Genomic DNA, 22,952 nt, shown 5'->3' on the forward strand with positions numbered 1-22,952 from the left:
TGAAAGAACTGTTATCAGACAACTGGCAATTAAATTTATAATCGGCAGTTTAAATTGGACGTTCTCTTCCCTTCCGAAGCAATGCTCCTGCATTTTTGCATTCCATCTCACAAGACGGCTGAATCTTGTTGGCAAATTTAGGTGAAATAAAAAGAAAGAAATACCCAAGAAAAATATGTTTTAAAGGCAATCTGCGTTCTCTAAGACTCCAAGAGTGCCGCAGTGTGCCGGCGCTGAGGCGCTCCGTCCCTCGGACACCTAGCGGTAAGCAGGCGCTCCGGCAGCGAGGAGCCTTCCCCGCCTGGGGCTCCCGCGCTCGGTGACGTGGCTTGGGGACAGAACGGCGGGCGGGACCGGGAGCGCCCCGCCCCAAAGCGGCAACGGGCGGAGCGCGGGCCGGCAGCACGCATGCACCGGCGGGTGGGCAGAGGGAGGAGCCGCGTCCGCCGGGCGGGCTGGGCTCCTCCCTCCTCCTCCTCCTCCTCCTCTTTTTCCTCCTCCTCCTCCTCCTCGTCGCCGTCTTCTTCTTCCCCCTCTCCACCCACCCGCCTCCAGCGCTTTCCCGCCGCCCGCCTTCCACGCACGGCGGGTCCCGCCTCGCGCCGCTGCCGACACGGCCGCCGCTGCCGCTGCGGGAACAAAGGAGAGAAGCGGCGGCGGCGCGGCCGCCAGCCCGGCGCCCCCCGCAACCCCCGCTCTCCCCGCAGCCGCCCGGAGCTGTCCGCGGCGCCTTCTACGGCACCGGCCGCGGGGTTTGTGGCCCCCGCCGGGAACAGGTGGGTGAGGGGTGGCAGGCTGGGCTCGGCTCCGCGGGGCCTTCACCGCGGCGGGGTGTGCCCGGGTCTCCTCTCGGCCGGCCTCGTTGCGTTCGGCCTTCGGTGGGGCCGCTGCGGGGCAGCGCAGGCGGCGAGACAATGAGGTTCCTGTGTCTGCCGGCGGCGTGGGGCCTGCCGGCGGCGGGGCCGACCGTGACTCAGGCGGTTGCGAGGAGCGGCCGGGCCGGAGACCCCCGTCCGCTGCCGCCGCTGCTCAGCCCGGCAGCCTCGCGGGTCTTTTCTGTCCGGGTGTCGGGGGCGGCGGAGGGGGTGGGAAACGCAGTTAAGACGCGCGGCACTGCGGGCGCTTGGCAGGGCCCCCCGCTTTGTCTGAGTCAGCCGCCGGACTGCAGCCGCCTGGCGAGCGCCCTGCTCCGGTTCGGTTCCCCGGTACCGACACTGGGCTCTGCCGAACGCGAGCGAGCGGCGAGTGACCCGCGCAGCCTTTGTGCGTCCTCCTTTTGTTTTGTTCCTGAGTTTCTCGTGTTTATCATGATCCCTCTTCGGAAGGAGGATGTTAAGGCCATTCGGTATGTAGGTCAGTGAGCCCGTTGCTAACGCAGTGCCCAGGTTTTCGGGCTGGTTTCAGCGCGCGTTGGGGCCCTCGTTTTTGTCGTTACGCCGCCAGTGTGGGATCGCCCGGCCGGACGGCGGCAGCCCGGCCATGGCATCGGAGCTGAGGGGGTGACTGAGGTGCGCGGCCGGGGCCGCTAACGGGATTTGCCCTCCTCTTTCTCCGAGTTGGGCTGATGACGGCGGGGTCCCGGTGGAAGGAGACCTTTTTCAATTATCTTTTTCCCCTCCTCTCGAAGTGGAGCGGTTGGGTGTAACCCTGCCCGCCCCGGGTTGCGGGGCGCAATTGGTGGAGCGATGGTTGCTTTGGGGCGCCCATCGCGGGAGGCGGCGGGCTGGCAATGCCGCATTTTCTGGGCTGCGGGTCAGCACCCGCTCTCTCCGCTCCTCCCTGGAAGGGAAGGGCAGTCGGGTTTCGCCGGCGCCTCCTCCCGGAGCCGGCGGCCTGCGGGAGATATAAATAGGGGCTGACTTCAGCGGGCGGCCCGGGCCCGTCACGCCGCCGCCTGACAGGCGGAAGCGCAGGCGCTCGTCCGCCATGTGACGGACCCGCCGCAGCGGCACCGCCGAGCGGGCAGGGCCCGGCCCGGAGCTGCGGTAAGGGGTCGGTCGGGGGGCGTCAGCCGTAGCGGGGTTCCCCTTGTCGGGCGGCACCTTGAAAATGAACGCGGGTGAAACCCCGGCCGTCTCCCGGAGCCTGTAAAAAAGCATGACTTGTTTGTTCAGCGTTGGGTAGCAACGACTTGATCGTTCCGTTAGGGGCATGCATTTCAAGTAGTGTAAGACTCTGCCGACCAGAGGAGCTGCTGAGTTTCTAGTTTGTGCTGGAATATTATAGTTGGTGCCTAAAGCAATATTTAGGAAGTGGTGAAATTTTAGGGCACTAGCTCGGAAATTAAACAGGTCAGTTGATGTTGGATAGCATATTGATTTTACCTGGCTAGTAACAAAAGGGCAGAAGTATTATTTTTCTGTGTTATATAGACATAGTTCTGTGTCTTGTCAAAGATGACAAGATTTTTTTTTTAGATTTCCTGTAGGTAGGTCGGAATTTCTTGTAGCTCCTTTGCTCGTGCGTTTGGCTGTAAAACTGTATCAGATAAAGTGTGAAGTCATGTTGTAGCCAGAAAGAATGCTATTTATACCTGGAAGGTGTTACAAACCTATAAATAGTACAGCTATTTATACCTGGAAAATTAGGTCCTGTGACCACTAGCTGACAGGATGAATTTTGCTTGTTTACTTTCTCCCGGTTTTACTTACTGTCATCCTAGAAGTTTAGTTTAGCTAAAGGCACCTGTCAGTTGCAGTTGTACTAGGGAAACATAAGTACTACTCGCCGTGTGAGCTTTCTTAATTAGAATCATTTTTCTTTACGCTGTAACGAATTTACTTTTGGCATTTTTGACTTCTAGCAAATCTCAGCTGTCAAATATCTCTTACTGTGACAGTTTCTGAATAGGAAAACAGCAATCCAAAGTTTATACTAAAATGTCTTCAGATGCCATATGCGCAGCTTCTACTAAATTTAAATTTTAGTGCAATATTATTACATTACTTGAATTTGTAGCAAATGCATGATTACTGTGTTCCAGTTTTATTGCCCTTGGGAGTCAAGGATTTGGCTGCTATGCCTTTTTCTACTAACCTTGCTTTTCAGAGGTTAATAGGCGGAGAAGGTGAAGATATTATTTCTAACATGCTTAGCACTGACTGGCTCTGGAGGGCTTAGAAGTCTTGACACAACCTGATTAGCGAAAGAATTTTTTCTTCTGTAAATGTGTAAGCTATGCAACAGAACATACTCAATAGTTTGGAGTCATTGTTATCTCCCTTGGAAGAGTGTTGTGAGAGTAATTGTGAAATTAGCCTCAAAATGATGTAAGATCAGTGCTGAAAAAGCAGGGCTTTTCTGCTGGAATCCAGAAAAATAAGCTATGTTATTTGCCAGAACTGTTTTGTGGGTATGAGCTTAGTCTTACTTATTCTGCATATCCCTGTTGGAGCTCAGAAGCTGGCACTTAAAGAGGTTTTTTGGCTGTCAATTAACCTGCACATGCTTCTGTGCTCAACAAGTATATCATTTCTCAGTATTAGTATGATGACACTTTGCCTTGTCTTAAAGGTTCGTAATGATGTTACTTAGCAATAAATTGTGGTCTTGAATGGTATATTAATGTTCATATAACCCTCTTTAAGAATGGTGATATCACTTGGTGAGGCAGGGTGAGCAGATATACTTAAAATTCTTTTAATTCTTAATACGTTTAACCCTGTAATTGATTTTGGTGACATGCCAGCTCCTAATGCAGTTTTTGATTTTATTTACAGCATCGAGATGACTCAGGAGACAAACCAGACCCCAGGGCCTATGCTGTGTAGTACAGGATGTGGATTTTATGGAAATCCTAGGACAAATGGGATGTGTTCAGTTTGCTACAAAGAACATCTTCAGCGACAGCAGAATAGTGGTAGAATCAGCCCAATGGGTAAGGATGTGGGAAATTGTTTGGGATTGGGTATCTCTCTTTCTGTAGAAATGAAATATACAGAGGATTACAAGGAATATTAGAACGTTTTGTTGGAGAACTTCTGAAAGCTGAACTGAAAGAATGAATATTCAAAGAAAATGCTACTTAAAAGCACAGTAAAGTTAAAAATAATTTCTGTGTAATGTGTTCTGGTTTGCTTGGCATTCAATCATAACTTGCTTTCCCACTTAGCCACTCCTGTTAGCATTTTAAGTAAAAAGTAATAAGCAGTAGCATTGAAAATTGTATGCAGGCAGTTCATAGCTGTATAGGAGACTATTTGATTAATGTGTTTTCTGTGCTTTGTTCATAACTTGTCAAATTCTTGTTACATAGGAACAACCAGTGGTTCAAACACTCCTACCTCAGACTCTGCATCTGTACAGAGAGCAGACACTAGCTTAAACAACTGTGAAGGTGCTGCTGGCAGCACATCTGAAAAAACAAGGTAAAATTAAGGTTGTACTGTGACGGTTGAATGAGCTGTGAGTGTGCTAGAAGGCCTGCAGCAATCCTGCCCTGTTGCAGTGAGTGCCTGCAGAAGAAAGTGGGTCTGACAGGGCTCTATGAATCCATGTAAATTGAAAAATCATTCAGATATTTGGTGTTGTAGTACTGCAGTAAAATGAATGGGGTTTTTTTTTATCTACGGAACTAATTTGTTACAAGCTTGCCTGTTTTTTTCTAGAGAATCTAAAATAGAATAAAGAAGTGTATTTTGAAGATAGTAGAAGCATAGGTCAGGAAAATGTATCAATAGCGACTGAACCAGTAGTTCATTAATGGGTCTGAACAGTTCAAGCTTTTATTACTAATGTAAAACTGTTGTAAATTTTGTGTTTCACTGTGCTTAAACAGAAACGTGCCTGTTGCCGCTTTGCCTGTAACACAGCAAATGACAGAAATGAGCATTTCAAGAGAGGAAGAATTAAAACCGAAAACAGAGACCGAGCCAGGTATGTTCTCAGCGGCACTGGGCATAACCAGTGTTTTAACATGAGTGCAGGGTGTGTTTACTTTCTGAGTAGCCATCTCCTGTTGTGGTGGTGGTCTTAAGAAATGTGTTTAGAATGCTTTTTGAGTACAGTCTCCTCAGAATAAAGAAAAAGGACTAGTTCCAGAACAGCTTTAAAATATACGTTAATTGTTAGTAAAAGAATTTATACTTATGAGGGTGTTTTTAGATCCCTAACACTTGTTTTTAAAGGTGGTTTTAAAATCATATTAGGACAAGGTGTTCTGTTTTGAAGTGGAACTGTTGGGATTTGGTATGTTATCTAGCAGAACAATTCCAGCTGACTCGTGGCAGTCAAAATGGCTTGTTGTGTTTGGAGAATGGTCCTTAATAAATTCCATTCTACAGAGAAGTGAGGCTGATGGGGATGGGAGAATAGGTGGTTTAGAACCATTAACAAGTTGCTTATGGTTCTTGAACTAATTGAGCAATCTGTAGATATACTCAATGCATCGTTTCAGGGATGTAGGGTAGTTGGAGCTCTAATTGTTGTGTGATGGAGCTCTAATTGTTGTCCGTTTAACAGTTTTATTCTCATGCTGGATTGTTGTAGCTGGAGTAGTAAAACTTCGATGACTGAGCTATTTCTTGTAGTGAGGCAGGGAGGGAGGGCAGCTTGCTTAACCTAACTAGTGAACAACTGAATTTGTACCAATTTGTTCAAATGGATATCTTAATAATGCACTTGTTTTGTTCTTAACAATTCCAGAGTTTTTTATTTAATTTACCAGCTCTGAAACAGTTTTAAAAACTAAAAACTGATGTGTAGTAAGGAAATCTATTTACTCAAGCTGAAGGTAAAATCTGTTTCTCCAGTTTTTAAGTCATTGAGATAAAAATGGCATCAGATGCTACTAAGCCTGTATCAAAGTGGGTTTTATCTAGTTATATCTTTGCCAACAAAGACTGGTCTGACACTTGATGTTAATTTGCTCAGTATTTGTACAAAGGGTTTTTACCATTTACAGTAAAAGCTGTCACAAACTTGTGTAGAGATGGCTGGAAATACAACCAGAGAACTTAAATGGCTCTGGAAAAACTTGAAAACTTGAAAAAACTACCTTCTGAGAGAACATAGCTGTAAATTCATGAGGCAGCCTCAGCCGCTATGATGCCCAAGTTCCCTTTTAAGTGTTATTGTTTAGCATAGATTCTAGACAGTGTAAGATAATGTCCTTATATACTATTCTTAGGGTTTGTTGGACATCTTAATTTAACAGTGTTGGCTATATTTAGTGGTGCATTACTCGGTGTCTTGCAGGCAAGAGAAGCTGGCCTAGACTTTTTATTAAAAATTCCTGATGTGTCTGGACTAGGCAGATTTTTTTATCTTCCTTTTTTCCAGTAGCATCCGTTATGTGTTGGTCTCTTGAAGACAAACTGGAACAATTGTAAATTGCATCACCTGATAGCAACAAAAGTTAATACTTTCTTTGAGATATGATTCTCTAAAATAATGCAGTCATGGAGTTGTTAATGAAATAAGTGTGTAGCTGTAAGCATAGGCTGACACTAGAGACAATTTCATAACCAGACAGTACTAGATCATGAGCTGTATCTTCAACAGTATAAAGTCACATTCTCTTTTGCCAGCTTTTCATTAGCAAAAGAGATTTTGTATGCTTCCCTTACGAATCAGAAAGTTTAAAAGAAGGATTACATCTGGTAATTCTTTTTTTTTTCATCTTGTAGTGTAAAATTATACTTTTTTTGCTTTTGGAAATGAAACAACTGACTAGAAAGTGGAGAAGTTGAGAAAAAAATTAACTATGAAGTTTAACAAGCTTGTTTCTATTGATTTTGTTGGGATTTTTTGTTTTTTCTTTGCTCAGGTTGAGGTTGCAACCTAGATTCGCCTTCAGAGCAAAGCTGGTGCTAAGACAATTGTACCTTAACATCTGAAGAAAGGCATGGTGGATGTAACTCCGTTTTAACTCACATGATTGTTTTCTTGTAACTTGTTGAAGTGCTCTGAGTCTTGACTGAATTCCAGGCACCCATCAAAGCCTCACTCCCCTCCACAGCCAGACAGGGGAGAGAAAATAAAATGAGGGGTTAATGGGTTGAGATAAGGATGGAGAGAGATCCCTCCCCAGATACCTGTCAGAGGCAAAACAGACTTGAAATAGTGGTGTGGAGTTTATCATTAACAAGATCAGAGCAAGATAATGAGAAGTAAAATCAGACCTTAAAAACACCTTCCCCCCACATCCTCTGTGCCTCCTACCCCAGTGGTGCCAGGAGCCAGGTTGTGGTCAGTTCATCACCCAAGGCTCCTCCTGATCAGGGAGAGGAGTCATTCTCTTGCTACACTGTGGGGATCCCTCCCACTGAGGAGAGCTCTCTATGAATTTCTCCAACATGAGTGTATGTCACGAGCAGCAGGTCCCTGAGAACTGCTGCAATATGAGCCCATTCCATGGGCAATGGCACTCCTCAAACTGCTTCTGGGTGGGTCACTTTTCCAGGGGGTGCAGTCTTCAAGGACAGGCTGCTTCATCCTGGAAGCAGAGCCCCTCTCTCCACAGGTCTCCCATGGGGTCACAGCCTCCCTTCAGGCATCCCCCTCCTCTGCTGTGGGGCTCCTTCCTGGGCTGCACATGGATCTCTGCATCCCCATAGACCTCCATGGCTGCAGGGGCACAGCTTTTCACCATGGTCTGCCCCACAGGCTGCAGGGGAATCTCAGCTCCAATGCCTGGAGCACCTCCTGCCCCTCTTTCACTGACCTTGATGTCTGCAGAGTCGTTCTTCTCACAAGTGATTACAGCTGATGCTGTGCAACAACTTCTGTATTTCTTTCTACTTAAATATGTTACCACAGAGGTGTTACCACCATTTCTGATTGGCCAGAAGGCGACACATCCCACTCGGCTCTGCCAGACATGGAAGAAGCTTCTACCATCTTCTGATAGAAGCCACCTCTGTAGCCTTGCACTACCAAAACCGGGCCATACAAAACCAATACACTGCTATAAATAAATGGTTTTTAAAATAAGTTTATTTCAACAATTGTATTGTTTTAATGCACAGCATGTTTTTAGCATTTTCTTAGACTTTTGTAGGTGATCACTCTGCTAAATGATCAGTTTCTGGTTAGGTCTGTCAGTGTTTCTAGACACAGTATCTGCACTGGCTCTAAAGTGTAGTACTTTTTGTGGTTGTTTTTGGGTTGGGTTTTTTAATGCAGTAATGCTCTGATTTAGGATGTAGTGTTATATGTAAGTAGTATGGCTTATGAAAAAGTAAACCAGAAGTTGAACTGATAATGGTATTGTGTAAGTTACATATTTTAAAAATACTTAAATACTGTCAACTTCCGTCCATGCTGTAACTTACCCTTTCATTCAGCAGCAGCAGTATTAGAGACAGCAGGCAATGCTTGTTCATTCAGGTCAGCTGTCCCAATGATTCTCTTTCCTGGCTTTTTGTGCACCTGTTTGCTTGCCGAGCACATGAAACTGAGAAGTCTCTGTTTTAAAGTAAAAGCACTATTTAGAAATATTTAAAACACTAGTTTTATTATTTGACACTAGTAATATATCAGCATTATTCTCATACTGAATCCAAAATGCAGCACTGTACCAGGTACTGAGAATAAAATAAGTCTATCCCAGCTGAAACCAGGGCAGTTGCGCTCATATGCAGTCTAAGGATTGTATTGTGTCTAGTACTACTGTTACTACTATTGCTTCAGCTCCATAGCTGCAGAAATGCATCTAAAGTATTTTGGATAACTTCTGACTTGACCTTTTCTCTCTCTTGTTTTGTTTTTTCTGTTTCCTCGATGCTGAGAGTTAGCAGTTAGCTTCACTGAGTCACAGTCCTTAAATCAATTTCTTTCCCTGCAGTTTCAAGAATTTGTGCCACTGTTATCCTTTAAGTTTAAGGTGTTTAGATTTTATTTTGGTGAATTTTTCTTCAGTCAGAGAAGCTTCTAAAAACTTTATTCTGTTACTTTTGTATTCCTTTCTGGTCACTTTAGTTATGGGGAATGCTAGAAAATAGTACTGATTGATGAAAATGTGTTTTCTTCAACTGAAATAATGGATTCATTCCTTTTCAGAGTGAAAGCTCTGTAATACTGATACTGATGATACATGGGGTTTTTTTAAGTAGCTATACTGTTTTATATAAGAAAGCTACTGACAGCTTTGAATGTTCTTAGAGTGGTTTTTAATTTCGAATGGCATTCCCATGAGTTTAAGAACTTTATTCTTCAGTTCGTAGAACCTTTTTGCATGTAGATTGAGTAGCTGTTGTACTTTGTCCTGTGGCTGACTGGTTCCATCAGTGGCCTTGCTGTTCCTCTTGTAAGGATGCATCTCATCTTTAGGCTACATTTGAAGAAAATTTTCCAAAATTCGTGATGAAATGCCTGCATTTGTGTAGACTTTTTCAGGCAGACACATCCAGTATAGGATTAGGTTAGTCTTTAATTTGCTAGGATGATATCCATCATTGTTCATGATGGTAATGCATATTTAGAGTGCCTTCAGGCAATCATGTAGGACGAAAATAGTGTTAATAGAAGCCTACCCAGTTCTGAAAATCAGCTATCCCTAAAGTTTTTGGCATTGTACTAGGAGAACTGATCTGGTAAAATTTGAGCGAAGTAAATCTTTGCAGGTCTTGAGCCAGAGACAGGAGGGAACATGACCAGGGTGATGGAGGGGGCTACACAGGACCATGGAACCATTTGGGTTGGAAAGGGCTTTATAGATCATCTAGTTCCAAGTCCTCTGTTCCTGGGCATCACAACTCTTAGAGTAAAGAATTTCTGCCTAACATCTAATATATATCTACCTTGTAATTTAAAAGTGTTTCCCCTGATCCTATCACTATCTGCCCACATATAAATCTATCCCTCTTTTTTTTATTATTTTTTTATTATCCCTCTAAACTTGGAAAGGTTTCAGTAAGGTATTCCTAGAGCCTTGTCATCTCCATGCTGAATAACCCCATCTCTCTCAGCTCAGCTTCATAGGAGAGGTGCTTCAGCCTCCTGATCATCTTTGTGGCCCTCCTCTGGTTAACCCCACAGATTTACATCTTTCCTGTGCTGAGGACCCCAGAGCTGGATTCAGCACTCCAGATGGGGTCTACAGTAGCAGAGTAGATGGACAAGTCTTGAGCCCATTTCTCAAGTTTGTCCAGATCTCCCTGTCTGGCATCCCCTCCTTCATGCTGAGGATGCACTTAATCCCTGTCTGTGTAACTGATTAAGATATGCAAGAGCAGGGTTCCCAAGACAGAGCCCTGAGGGATGCCACTCATCACCAGTCTCCACCTGGGCATAGAACCACTGACCACACCTCTCTGGCTGTGTCCATCCAGTCAATTCCTTATCCACCTAGTTCATCCTTCAATTCCATGTTGCTCCAGTTTGGAGATCAGGATGAAAAAGTGCATCATACCAGTAAGAGCTCTTTTACAGTGGTGAGAAGTTTTAGTGTGAGGAGTTTGCTTCATCTGAATGCTGTTACTGAGGAAGCAGGTCGACAGGTACCAGCAGCCACTATTTTACAGCTTTTGGCACTTTTTCAGCTACTTGTTCTATGGTGATACATAAATCATTTTGAGCACTTTGATTAACGCTGTGATTTCTGGCATGAATTTAAGTTAATATCTTGAGGACCGGAATTGTACTTGCCCAGTTGGATTTGTCTTTTGTGTTAAAGGAAGCCTTTTGTGGCAAAAAACTGTAAGAACAGTATTTTGATTTAGGTAGACTCCTGATGTCATGGCAGAACAACTGCAGTTTTTAGTATTTTTTATCTGCAGGTTGATGAAAAAGGAATTTTGTTCTGAGCTCCAGGGGACAGGGCAGGCAACTTTTTCATCTGTCCTCACCATTACTCAGAAGCACATTTAAGAATATTTAACATCATAAAAGCCAATAAGACTAAAGTCTGCTGGCATAAAATAACAGCAGAATACTTTATTCTTGGAGAGTAATAAATGGAACATTTTAGTTTGAATTTAGGGAGCTATGTCCCCTCTTGGCTTGTTACCTTTTAGTGACTATTACTGTATGTTGTGTCCTGCTTTTCCTCCTTGGAAGATGTGTTAGTTGTGGGGGAAGGATCCTGTTCAGCAGCCCTTTCAGGGAACGTGGTGCTGCAGTTTCTTAGAATCACTTTCGTCGCTTTACACGTTGTGGGCTGCCATTGTTGCAGTTTCTTGATGCAAAGATGGAAGTATACTTGTAGTAATTGGTAACATTTTCCCTAGATTCATTTGTTCTCAGAGGCTTTGTTTTGTGGTGGAGTGATCTACTAAGCTGTCTTTTTGCCTTGGTAATTCCTGGGAAGTTTTAATTTTTGCTTCCTTGTTGACATGTGTTTGGCAGTGATATAATGGTTGTCTTCTCATTTTCATTTTTTCTTAGTGTATGTTGTGAGTGACTTTATGTCACTGTTGATTTGCCACCCTCTATATTTTCTTTAGCATATGATTAAAACAGCATGCATGCTCCCAGGGCTCAAATTTTTAAATTACTTCTGACACAGATGAAGCTTTCTCTTTACTAACTACACACCAAATTGCAATGTGTGTGTTTCTGGTTCCTCTTTTTCATCTGTTTGGGCTTGCAGTAGCATTTCATTTTGAAACAAACTAGCAATATAACAAATCTTAAAAAGAGATTTGACTACACTTGGGGAGGTGTTCAGTCTTTGTATTTTTTTAAGGCCATAGCTGACAGCTCTTAGCCAAGGTGCATAACATCTAACAGGTATACTCAGTTTGTGATGTTGCTGGCTGTTAGGCCAGTTTTTGGTCACAGGCTCTCTAGTAGACAAACTGGTACTGAACACTGATTTTCTTAGGATTTAAAGACAGGTTCAGAGTGTCATATTTGTTCATCTAGAAAATCTTGATCAGAACAAATAGTTTTCACCAAAAAAGGGTTATAAAATATCTGCAATGTGACAAAAAAAACCCAAACCAGGTTGTAAATGACCTTGGTTGTTCATTAGCACTGTTGCTATGATGTAGAGGTATAAAAAAATGTTAGCAGTCGTTTGTTTTACTGCATGAAATTTCTTGGCGATGAGCACTGAAGGTTCCCTGTTACTTCTGAGAATTTGTTGCTTATAAGTCTTATTTAGATTATGAAGTCTTGCCTGGGGCCTTTCTTGCACAGTGAATTGTGAAGTTTTCTATGACAATGCAAATACAATTTTAAAAAGCAAGTACTATTTAAAAGAATCTTGTCTAACAAACCATATTTGTATGAAGTTGACTGCAAATACGTCCTTGAGGCTTATGTATTCCATTTATTGTGAAATGCATTTTGTAATTTAAAGACATTATGATAGATGTTATCATGGTCTGAGAGTGTTCAGCAAACTAGTACCAAGAGCAGGTATTACACTTGTGTACAAGTGCATCTCTCAGCTTTCCTTAGTTCCAGTTTTGGATATGAAGAGGATATAAATTTAAAAAATTAAATTCTTGGGATAAAACACTTTTTTCAATAAAACAGCCATGTCTAAAGATGTTCTGAAGATGTCTAAAGAGGCAATTGAAAAAATATTCATTTTGACTATACCTGCTTGAACACCAAAACTGAATAAATTGCAAAAAATACAAATATGCAATGCCAATTTGCACTTTGTTATTTAAATGAGGGCTCTTTAGAACTGTATTTTGTAACTGTGGTCTGGATCTGTCATAGAATTAACAGCTTCCTAGCTGCTGTCTTGGTGAACTGCTTTAGATACCTGACTTCACTGCAGAAGTGGCAAAACAACCTAGTACTACAGCAGGAACACATTACTGAATTTCTTTTTTTTTTTTTTTTTCCTAAAATATGTTCCTGTTAGTTATATCTTCTACAGAGGTATCTGTATTCAGCAACTTTAGCTGTGACAGTATTGTTACTTTTTAGATTTTAGATTAAGTATTACTTAATCATATGATTTATTTAAATATAAAAGGTGTACATGGAATTTCTGTCATGCTTTTCAAGCCTGTATAGATATATAGAGTAGTGCCATATATTTTCTAGCTGGTTGAAATGTGGGGAATAATCTGAGTGTCTCAAGTAGTCGGAAGGGGTGGATAAAAATCCTTATTTCTGATTCATGTTTTTAGACTATTCAGCGTAGTACTGTAAGCAACAGGTGTCAGGATCTTAGTGGTTGAATTAATCTTTATTATATGCATACTATTGGATACCTCATGAAGTCAAGAAAAGCAAATTTAACCCTTATTTCCTTTGTGTGCTTTTAACAGTTGTTACTCAACCAAGCCCATCAGTTTCTCAGCCTAGTACTTCAGAGAGTGAGGAGAGAGCTGCTGAACTGCCGAAACCAAAGAAGAACAGATGTTTCATGTGCAGGAAGAAGGTTGGCCTTACAGGTATGAGAATACTGTCAATTTTAAACAAATTTGCATGATTAGTTACCTCTTGCTAGATTAAACTTGACAAAATTTGTTTTATTTGATTTATCAGCTTTTTCACAATTCACACAACTTAGTAAGTCCATTTATTTTTCTTATTGTGTATGTCATAGTAGACAAACATATCCCCTTTGTAGTAACTGCACCCTTAATTAACACCTTACTTAAAAACTAATTCCTAGTAATGTTTCTTCTTTTTCTGTATACAGGATTTGACTGTCGATGTGGAAACCTATTTTGTGGACTTCACCGTTATTCTGACAAGCATAACTGCCCATATGATTACAAAGCAGAAGCTGCAGCAAAAATCAGAAAAGAGAATCCAGTTGTGGTGGCTGAAAAAATTCAGAGAATATAAATTAATGTGCTTGTGAAAAGACTGACTGACTTTTTGTGGGGCTTTTTTTTCAATACATCCTAAAAACCATGAAAAGAGCAGGTGCATGGTCATTTTCCTTTGTTTTTGAAAGTTTTACTTCTAGTCCTGTCTGTCTAAATGATATTTCAAATGTTAGGGTGTTTGTTACAGGCAGAATTGGATAGATACAGCCCTTGAAAATGTATATGCCCTCCCCAGAATAGATGGATGATCAGAAACTTGCACAGGAATACACATGCACAGAGGACAGACTCCAGTTCACATGTGCCAAACAGATGTATGCAGTCTGCATGTGTGCAGCAGCTCTGCCTTTTGAGATGTGCATGAGGTGTTTAATGTTTGGCTAATGTTATATGCCTGTTTTGGAGAAGGATACATCGAAACAGTTGGCAGTCTACTTCTATCATTTAAAATCTCATTCTACTTTTAGTTGCCACACTCCCATTTTAGTTTTCCAGCAGAATGCAAGCTGTGTTGAGGGGTCTACCATCACAGTAAGATGAGCGTCTTTGCTGTATTTAAGTCACTTAACAACTGCACTGGGAAAAATGGAAAAAAATCAGATACATATGAGAAGAAAATTGTTTTGAAAAAAGATTACATTAACTTAGCAATCCTGAAAAAAGTTCCCAAAGGAGATGTCCCATTAGGAGCTTAAGAACTGGCCTGCAAAAGAGTTGTCCGCTTTTCCTTGCCTAGCTAAAAATGTTGTGTAGCACAATATTGTAAGATTGGTTTTCAAAACACAGTTACAAATGTTTCTAGACATATCACAGCATCTCTATCAAGCAACACAGGTCTGAATAAGTTGCTGAAATACTAGAGCAGTTTATTATTCATGTACTACTTATGTTCTGTGTGTTCCAAGTTCAAAAGAATATTAGAAATTAATTTTTCTAGTTTTAAATGTAACAGTTGCACTGTTCTGCATGGAAAACCATACCTAACATGGCTGCTGTAGACTTAAATGGTAGCTGGAACCACTCTTGGAGGGCTGCTTTATCATTTTTAATTGTACTTGGGTATAGGACTGTAGTGTTCTTGGGTGTATTGCATGGGCTGCGTTATCTACGGCATTGTACAATAACAACTCTAGAAAAGGCAGTATTCTTCACTGATGCTTGTCTGGTAATATATATCACTTCTGTGTTATAATGGAAGGGGTTTTTGTGATGTATGAAACTTGTGTTTTTTATATAAACAAATACGGTTTAGACTAGTGTTGTGGTAATGCCTGTTCTCATTTGTAAATAGTTACATACACAAGGCACTACTCCTACCTGATTTTTGTTGCCAGTGTTCAGTCTTGATTTTTACTTCACTATTAAAAGTATCAGGTTTTCGCTTCTAACTTTGTTCTTCTGAGTTATTAGATATGCAAACATGTACAGATAGTTCATATTTATGTATTGCACATAAGCTACCCAGCATCTATGCTATATTGTATTATGTAAATAATAAAAATAATGTACAGAAGGAAATACTTCCTTTTATGGTAGTTCACTGGTTTTAGTTCTTGGTGTAATGGGAATATGACCTTGTAGAGGATCGAGTGCAAAGTTTAATACAAGTTCTTACAGATATTGTCCTATGCGTAAGCTGGCCTATGTCCTTACTTGGATATACCAGCTTTTTTGAGACAAATAGCCATGGGCAACTGGGGTAGAGGTAGCTACTTGATGACCTGACAAAAATGCCAGCAAATAACAGTGTGCTTTAAAGGGAGAAAAGTATTAGCAATGAACGTCTCACTTACTTCCAGTAGATTAGTCATGATAGAGCCAGAACACTGACTAAACTGTTCTGTCCACATCTTCACCAGCAGACCTCATCAGTTAGTGTCAGCAACCCAATACAGGTGGTAAATACACCTGGTTTATCCTTTCCAGTGGGAAGGAAAAGGATACAGTACACAGCGCATGTTGCAGTGGAGAAAGACATCTTCAATACTGGATGATACATAAAAATTGCTCATATCAGAAATGGATAATGTGTATTCCACCAGTCAGCTGATAGTCAACGTTGTAAGTTAATACTCCAGCCACTGTGTGTACTTCTAGTAAGGGAACACAGGCATGCTCCAGGACATCGCCATGGAACTGCTTTAAAGCACCAAAATAACAGTATTACTACCTTTTGTATTAAAGCAACATCTGCAACTGCATTTCAGCATAAAGATGTTGGCTTTTTTTTGTTGTTTTTTACCTGAGAATGCCCTGTAGCTGGGTGTTTGAAGAACTGTCTGGTTTTGATACTTGCTTGGCTAGAATGGTTTAGGACTGGTACTAGTACTGATATTGTTGTTTTATTATTATGGTGGTCCCAATCTCAGTCTGATTTTTTTTGGTACAAAGGTTGTACTTGCAAACACTTGTTGAAATAATTTGATCTTGGTACATCTGTACAGCAAAGTATGGAATGAAAAACCCTTCTTTTTCTTGTAAAATCATTAACCGTATCATGTAAATTACACTTAAGTGGAGTATGAGCCTCTCTTCAAGTCAGCAAGTTGGCCAGTGCTTTGTTCTTTTAATAGTGTATGTCCTGAGCTCTGATTCTGTGGATGCTCAAGAAACAAAGGAGGGGAAGGTTGTTTGAAAAGAGCAGGTATTGACAAAGTATGTGGATGGGGACACTATTCAGACTGAAGTGCAAACACTGGTACATTTTCCAAGAAAGAAACAATTGCTTCATGTGTCACTGATGCTCCTTAACATTTGCTTGTTAGACTAAGATCTTTTTAACTCTTGCATAAACACAAGTTCTGGGAAAAGTCTTACTCTGTTTTAAACAATATTACTAGATGGCGGTGACTTTTTAGTTGGGAAACAAAAAGGGCTATGTAAACATGAATAAATGAAAACACCTAGGTCATCATTTCATAATCTTCAATCTGTGAAATGCTTGCCTAGCCCCAAGTGTTATGGCTCTGCAGTACTATGTTCCACAGGATTCTGGGCAAATTTACTGACAGTTGTTACTGTTAAACCTGAAATTTGGAATGTAAGGATAGCCTTCCTGTGGTGGTTCCAATGCTGATGAACTGCCAGATGCTTTAGTTGATTGTTGGTTTGATGCATAAGGATGCCATGGGGTCAGGAACCCCTGACTACCAACACCCCTGACATGGTGCTTAGATCTTTGAAACCGTGCCCTTGATCACTGGTGACTCTGCTTTGGAAGGTCATTATTCACAGGTGTAACGGAATGTCTTAGATGCTTCGAGTCACTGAAAGGGTACTTAAGGATTTGACTCAGGTCTGGTGTCACTGATGAGTCAAAATGCATGTCATTTTTCCCGTGTTCCTAAGCTGCTCTACAGTGTCATCTGATGCATCTGCTTGATGGAAGAAATGTACAGCAAATAAGGAATTGGTTTGTTTCAGGTATCCAGGTGTGTTAAGTAGCTATGATTCAGTCAGAAATTGAACTTTGCTCTCTGTATAGATGTGTGATTTTTCTGCTTCTTTCATTAGTTTCTCTGTCAGCCAGAAATAACAAGTTTTCTCACAAGTAACATATTACTGGCTCCCTTGATCTTTTTCTGTAATTAAATACCCAGGATGCTGATAGACTGCTTTCTGATTTAGGACATAAAGAGCTTTGGCAGCATACCTGGATGGCATTGGGATTGACATATGACGAACATGAATAGTTAGAAAATAACTGAATAGTTAGAAGTTATTTTACAGCTGGAAAAATAATGAGTGACTGTATGTTGAAATACAGTGCAGGAACAAAGTTCTGTCTGTAAGTGCAGTGAGAGTTATCACCACAGAGAGTTTTAAATGCCATTTTGCAAACCTGTGTTGTCACTTAATCTACTGTAAACACTTAGGAGAAAGTGCTTCAGCCCTTAGGTTGCTTGTTTTTGAAGTAATTTAGTGATGGCCAAAGAAGCAGGGTTGGAGTTAGGAGGTTTTTTTCATCAAAGGAAATACAGAGGCCATTTCTGCTTCAAAGGGCACATCAGCCTAATAAAGCCAAACCAAAGACTGGATCACTCATAGTATGAAGAATTGAGTTCTGTAGGAGGCAAATTAGCAGAATATCAGCAGCCTGTGATTTGATGTAAATTAGATTAAAATAGGGGTAAAGATGGGAGTACTGAAATAAATGGAAGAATCAACATCTAGAATAGTCATCAAAAACTGGCTTGACTATTTTATTTGTGTAGGTAGAATCTACTATTAAAAAAAAAAGTTGATAATTGAAATTATTGGTGTCATAGCTTCCTGAAGAAGTTGTCTTGTACGTGTCTTTTGTACTAGATGGTAAGATGCAGATGACAAATCATTTTTTTAATGCCTATTTCATTTCAGTGTGGGTTTCTGTTGTAAGCTCATGGCCAGATTTGTAGCAGCATTGGAAGATGGGCTTCTCAGGTGAGTGTTACTTCAGCTCAAACTGCCTTAATGAGATATCTGTGTCTTCATTAAATCCCCTTGTGATGCTCTTTCTTTTCTGTCTTTATCTACAACTAGTTCACCAGCATTTATTTCAAGCAGCAGTAAGCCTGCTTATCACAATCTGAGGTTTATTCACTATGAAGAGAAAACAAAAAATAAATGGGATAATTATATTTACAGGTTTTGTTACATTGTTGGTATAATCTTGTGAGAGGTGTTAAAAGCAGAAAAGATTTGCTGAGCTATTGCATGGCAAGTGTGGAGGTGAAGAAATGCTACCTACAGCTCTGACCTTTCACTTTTGGAGACCAACAATATCTGTGTCTAATATTTTTGCCTGTTTAATATATTTTCAAATATAACAAAAGAAAATAAAGTCCCACTGTGAATCTTCACTTGGTAGTATCATTGAGATTGTAGCACAAATCTGAGGAAAAGGAAATCAGTTTAATTCACTATCCCTTATTCTTGTTCATCTACTCCTTACCACAGTGCACTTATATATTGTTTAAAACCCACCCAGCCTGTGCCATTTTTTGATTAGGGTTTTCCTTGAGTGGAAAACATTTTTAGATGTGATTGAATTTTCTTTAATGCATCAGGGAGAAGTTGGGTGCATGATGTCTGTCCCCTGAGTTCCCAAGAAAGCCTGTGAAACACAGTTTGTGCACAGGACTATTTGACTTTGATAATACTTCTGGGAGACCAGGTCAGATTGGGTTTAAACTGGATTAGGCTAAAGCAGATATTCCTTAGTTGTATTTTAAGTAGCGTGGGATTTATGAGGGGAAAGTAGATTTATGACCCTGGAAAAATCTTGATCCCTCTCAGTCTGGTTTCAGTCTTCAGAGTGAGACTGAGCTGGTTCCTTTGATTGCTGGATTCATATGATGAATAACACCCTTACTGATTTGTGGATTTCTGTTAGAATTCCTGACTGACCAAAGTCTTGGATGTTTTGTTGTCAATTCAGTCACGACAGCAACTCAAGGAAAGTTCACTGAGTACTGGGTCTAGTGTGAGGATGATGCACAGGCAGGTGGAGAGGTGAGACCACACAGACTTGCACACACTGGTGAGGAATCGCGGTTTCAGTCTCTGTGCTGAAACAGTTTGGCTGGTAGCTTCAAGCATAGCAGTGATGCAGAGATTAGCATTTGCCATTGAGACTTAGGTTTGCTAGCTGAGTGTGAGCCAGTAACCTGCAGGTTGCAGAGATAGCTTTAAATTTAAGTGGATACTTTCGCTGAAACTAGTTAGTAATTACATGTCTGGACCTGCCAATAGATAAAGGTCCAACGGGAGCAGCAGTTCACTGGCTTCTCAGCAACATTTTCTAAGCTAGAGTTTTGAAATTGTACTATGTTAGGAAATGGCCTAGAGATTCAAGTTAATTTGCTCCTCATTTCACCTAAGCAGGGGTGGTTGTGTTTGTCATCAGCTGAGGCTGAATCACAGTTCAGCACAGAGTCATTTCTCAGTGTTGGCCAGCTTTCAGTAAATAGAGGCATGTAACACTCACTCTGCAAATACCTGCTGGAAGCCAAAGGTTATATCAGTGAACAGTAGCATCAGGACTTTTACTGAATCTGCCTCTTTGTTTTCCAGAGCCCCTCATGCTGGTGGGTAAGGGTTGCTGTCCTCATGCACAGAGGGGAGGACAAAGCATGGAAGGGGTCAGTGAGGGCACTGTCCTGCAGTTCTGGCTCCAGCTGTGCCGTATTACCAGACTACTGCCACCAGCTGCTTGACTGTCTTACAGCATTAGTTTTACCCTAACTCTTGCAATTGCTCCCTGATTTGGTTTTGGTGAAGTGATCCAAGTTAAAAAGCCACATTTTAAAGAGCAACATCACAGATCTCAGGGAGGATGGGTGAGTTACACTACCAGAAGCAGAGGTACAACACCTAGGAGTACCCCAAGTTCCAACAAACGCCATCTTTCAATAAGAGGAGTGCAACATCTGAGTTCTAAACTGCCCCTGTCTGGGAAAAGCAGCAGTGCCATATTCTGGACCCAGCTCTCCTTGCTTCTTCAAGTGTCACTGTGGCATACCTGCTTTCCCAAGCTCCAGAGTGGTATTGGGGAGGAGCAGCAGCCCCTTGGCTGGGCCCTGAGCAGACACTACTCAAGACACAACTCCACCATCTCACATTGGTGGGCAAAAGCAGATGAAGCCTAGAACTGTCATTTCTACATTTACCTTAGAGCAAAAACTGCCCCAAAAGATCTGTGAACTCCAGCATGCTCTCTGGACGCTAAAATCCACCCAGAACCACACTTGGTACTCATCAGGCTATCAAAATTCTCCAATCACCAGCACTTCAGCTCAGGTAACAATTGTATCACACCAATGCCAAACAAGAAAAGCACCAATAGGCAAGAATACCCATACACTTCTGCTGCCTTTCCCTTACTCTGTTACTTAACTCCTGCACAAGCTTTGACTGGCCTTTGCTCTTTCATTTCATCCCCACTTGTGAAAGCACTTTAACAGTCTGAAGTAAACATGTCTGATTTTCTTAAGGCAGTTCACATAATTCGAAAACCTGATTTCTGTGTATGTGTGTTTGTGTTGTTTTTTAACTCCACTAAAAGGTTATGCCGAGAACATATCTTTGCAACAATCCTTGTTAGTGTTGAAGAAAGTTAATATATGCATAGCCTGCAGTATAAGTAGTATTCTGGTTTGGGATACAAGTGTAGAACTGTTTTTAGAAAAGAAAAAAGCAAGAATGCCCCTATGGACTGCAAGTCCTAAGCAATCAGGGTAACTTCCACTTCTCTTTCTGCTAAATATGCTTCTTTTTAGGGAATGATTTACTAACATCAGTTAAGTTGCTAACTTATGTTTGGGTTGTTTTAACTAAGCACGGTTAGGTGGAGTATAGACAAAGAATTCTGTTTGAAATCTCTGTTTTTGCAAACCTGCTCATTGTGTTTTTAAAAAGTCTGTTGTTCAAACACGCTTGCTGCCCAGCTCTGTTCTAGGTGAGAGCTGCATCTGAAAACCCTTGTCCCTCACTCTCCCACCTCAGTCATCTGAAAGCTGTGTGTAGAGAAGCAAAGCCTTGTGTCCAAATATCAGATATATTCTTTTGTGTTTCAAAACATTTTGTGTGCAGGATTTACAGCCATGAGCACAATTTATCGCTTTTTTCTTTCCTACTTCAAGGAAAGAGCCATTATCAGCCCACAAATGTAGAAACACAACAAGCTCACGAGTTTGATTCAGCTTAATATAACCAACCAGTGGCTAACCACAGTCTTCACTGTGTGTCAGTTTCCCTCTGGCACATCTGAAAGTGATTCACAAAAATCAGCTGTAGAGAAAGGGTGTCCAGGACAGCCCATGAGGGTCTCCCTGCTGTGGGTTGAGCCCTGACACTGCCATCCCCATGTGAGCAGGAGTCCCAGTTGTCATGCCTTTCAGGAGCCCAGTTCAGTCCTCCTGTGTCACTGCAGCAGTCCCAGGCTGGCTGGCAGGCCTGCGGGGGTCCCAGCCGTGCCTGCTGCAGTGCCAGTCCCAGCCCACACCGCCAGCAAGGCATCCTCACACCACCACAAACCTCCCCTGTCAGTGACTCAGCAGCTGAATAACAGCCTTTTTTCCTCCTCGCTGGGTCCTTACAAGAAATTTCAATATAAGGAAACTGCATGTAGAAAAATACTAAAATAAAAGAAACTAACTGGTGTCCTAAGGCTCCCCTTTCCCAAGGCTAAAACTAAGAGTAAAATGACCCCATTTTTCAATAAAAGTTGTCAGTCACACTGGCTAGTCCCAGAACAAAGTTCCAGGAACAAATAAATATTTTAGGCAGGTGTGTTTATTTTATCTGTGCTGATAGTGCCAAGCTGTGGCACAATCAGGTCACTTTGACTATAAGCTAAGCTCCAGAGCTCAGAAGGACTTTGACTGGATCAAAAGGGCAGGGCATGGTGCCCTGGGGCTGTCTATGCCACGCCACCACGGTGATGATGGATCTGGAGTTTCAGCAGTATGTGGATGTAGTCAGCAGCCAGGCCCTTCCAAGGGAACCATGGAGGGAGTGAGTATTCCCAACATTTTGCCTCTGCTGATCCCCAGGATGCTGGACAAGGGGCTATCAGATGGAAAAAATGCTCCAAGTTACCAGGCCAAGCAGAGACTGCAAGAGGGGAGAACAGCAACTCCTCTGTCACCATGGCTCCAGCACAAGCAGTGTCATAGCCCCACATTCATTGCAAATGCCAGGGAAGACTGAGTTCCAACAAGACATACTGATTTCACTTTACCTGAGCTCAGAGGCAAAGCACAACAGTGCCACAAAAACTTGTACAAAGCCCTGCAAGCAGCCATGTGGATCATCCAGGAGGGTGTTTTGTGCTTCAAGTCCCTTTTTTGATTTCCAAACACTTTTCCTTTAATAACAAGGAAGGTTTAATGCTGCAGTATGATTGTTCTTTATAGGGCTCCACGTGAATTTTGCCCATATCTGATCTGACTCATGAGAAAAAGGGGAGTACTTTTTTTTTCCTGTTTTATGATTTTATAAAGATTTGCAATGAGGAATCTTATGTCATGCTTAGGTGAATTATAATGCAAATGGCTGTAATAGGAGATAAGAGTGTTTGTTCTGTTTTTATGATGATATAACAAAATGTCAAAAGAGGAGTCTCAAAATCCTGTATACAATGTTGAGGCTGTGGTTGCTTCAAGGTTCTCACACTTTGCATGGTGAATAGACCAAGCAAAATGCAGGAGTGTGAGAGCTATTTGTGTCAGCGAGAGACACCACACAATTAATTCTCATACTTAATTTTGTCTAATTATTATTATG

The 22,952-nt window shown here is 41.8% G+C and overlaps 1 protein-coding gene across 3 annotated transcripts; it reads left to right on the forward strand.

Annotated features, from left to right (window-relative positions):
* Positions 1–640: 640 nt before the first annotated feature.
* On the forward strand, positions 641–15,205 carry ZFAND5 (zinc finger AN1-type containing 5). 3 transcript variants are annotated; one of them, XM_054652177.2, is made up of 6 exons: positions 641–776; positions 3,720–3,877; positions 4,256–4,367; positions 4,778–4,875; positions 13,176–13,301; positions 13,553–15,205. In XM_054652177.2, exons 2-6 carry the CDS (start codon positions 3,727–3,729, stop codon positions 13,699–13,701), a joined length of 636 nt encoding a protein of 211 aa, XP_054508152.1. In that variant the 5' UTR covers positions 641–776; positions 3,720–3,726; the 3' UTR covers positions 13,702–15,205. The 3 variants fall into 3 exon arrangements, with proteins under 3 accessions (XP_054508152.1, XP_077027370.1, XP_077027371.1); XM_077171255.1 differs by lacking the exon at positions 641–776 and adding an exon at positions 1,193–1,345; XM_077171256.1 differs by lacking the exon at positions 641–776 and adding an exon at positions 1,963–1,985.
* Positions 15,206–22,952: the final 7,747 nt, after the last annotated feature.

The sequence above is a fragment of the Agelaius phoeniceus genome, chromosome Z (assembly GCF_051311805.1).
Source record: "Agelaius phoeniceus isolate bAgePho1 chromosome Z, bAgePho1.hap1, whole genome shotgun sequence".
Taxonomy (NCBI): Eukaryota; Metazoa; Chordata; class Aves; order Passeriformes; family Icteridae; genus Agelaius; species Agelaius phoeniceus.

What these genes read in the sequence shown, in the direction of transcription:
- ZFAND5 (XM_077171255.1), top strand. Translation starts at nt 1,308, where the DNA reads ATGATCCCTCTTCGGAAGGAGGATGTTAAGGCCATTCG. An exon ending in GAGGATGTTAAGGCCATTCG is followed by an intron (nt 1,346 to 3,719) that starts GTATGTAGGTCA and finishes TTTTATTTACAG; the next exon opens with CATCGAGATGACTCAGGAGA. An exon ending in TGGTAGAATCAGCCCAATGG is followed by an intron (nt 3,878 to 4,255) that starts GTAAGGATGTGG and finishes CTTGTTACATAG; the next exon opens with GAACAACCAGTGGTTCAAAC.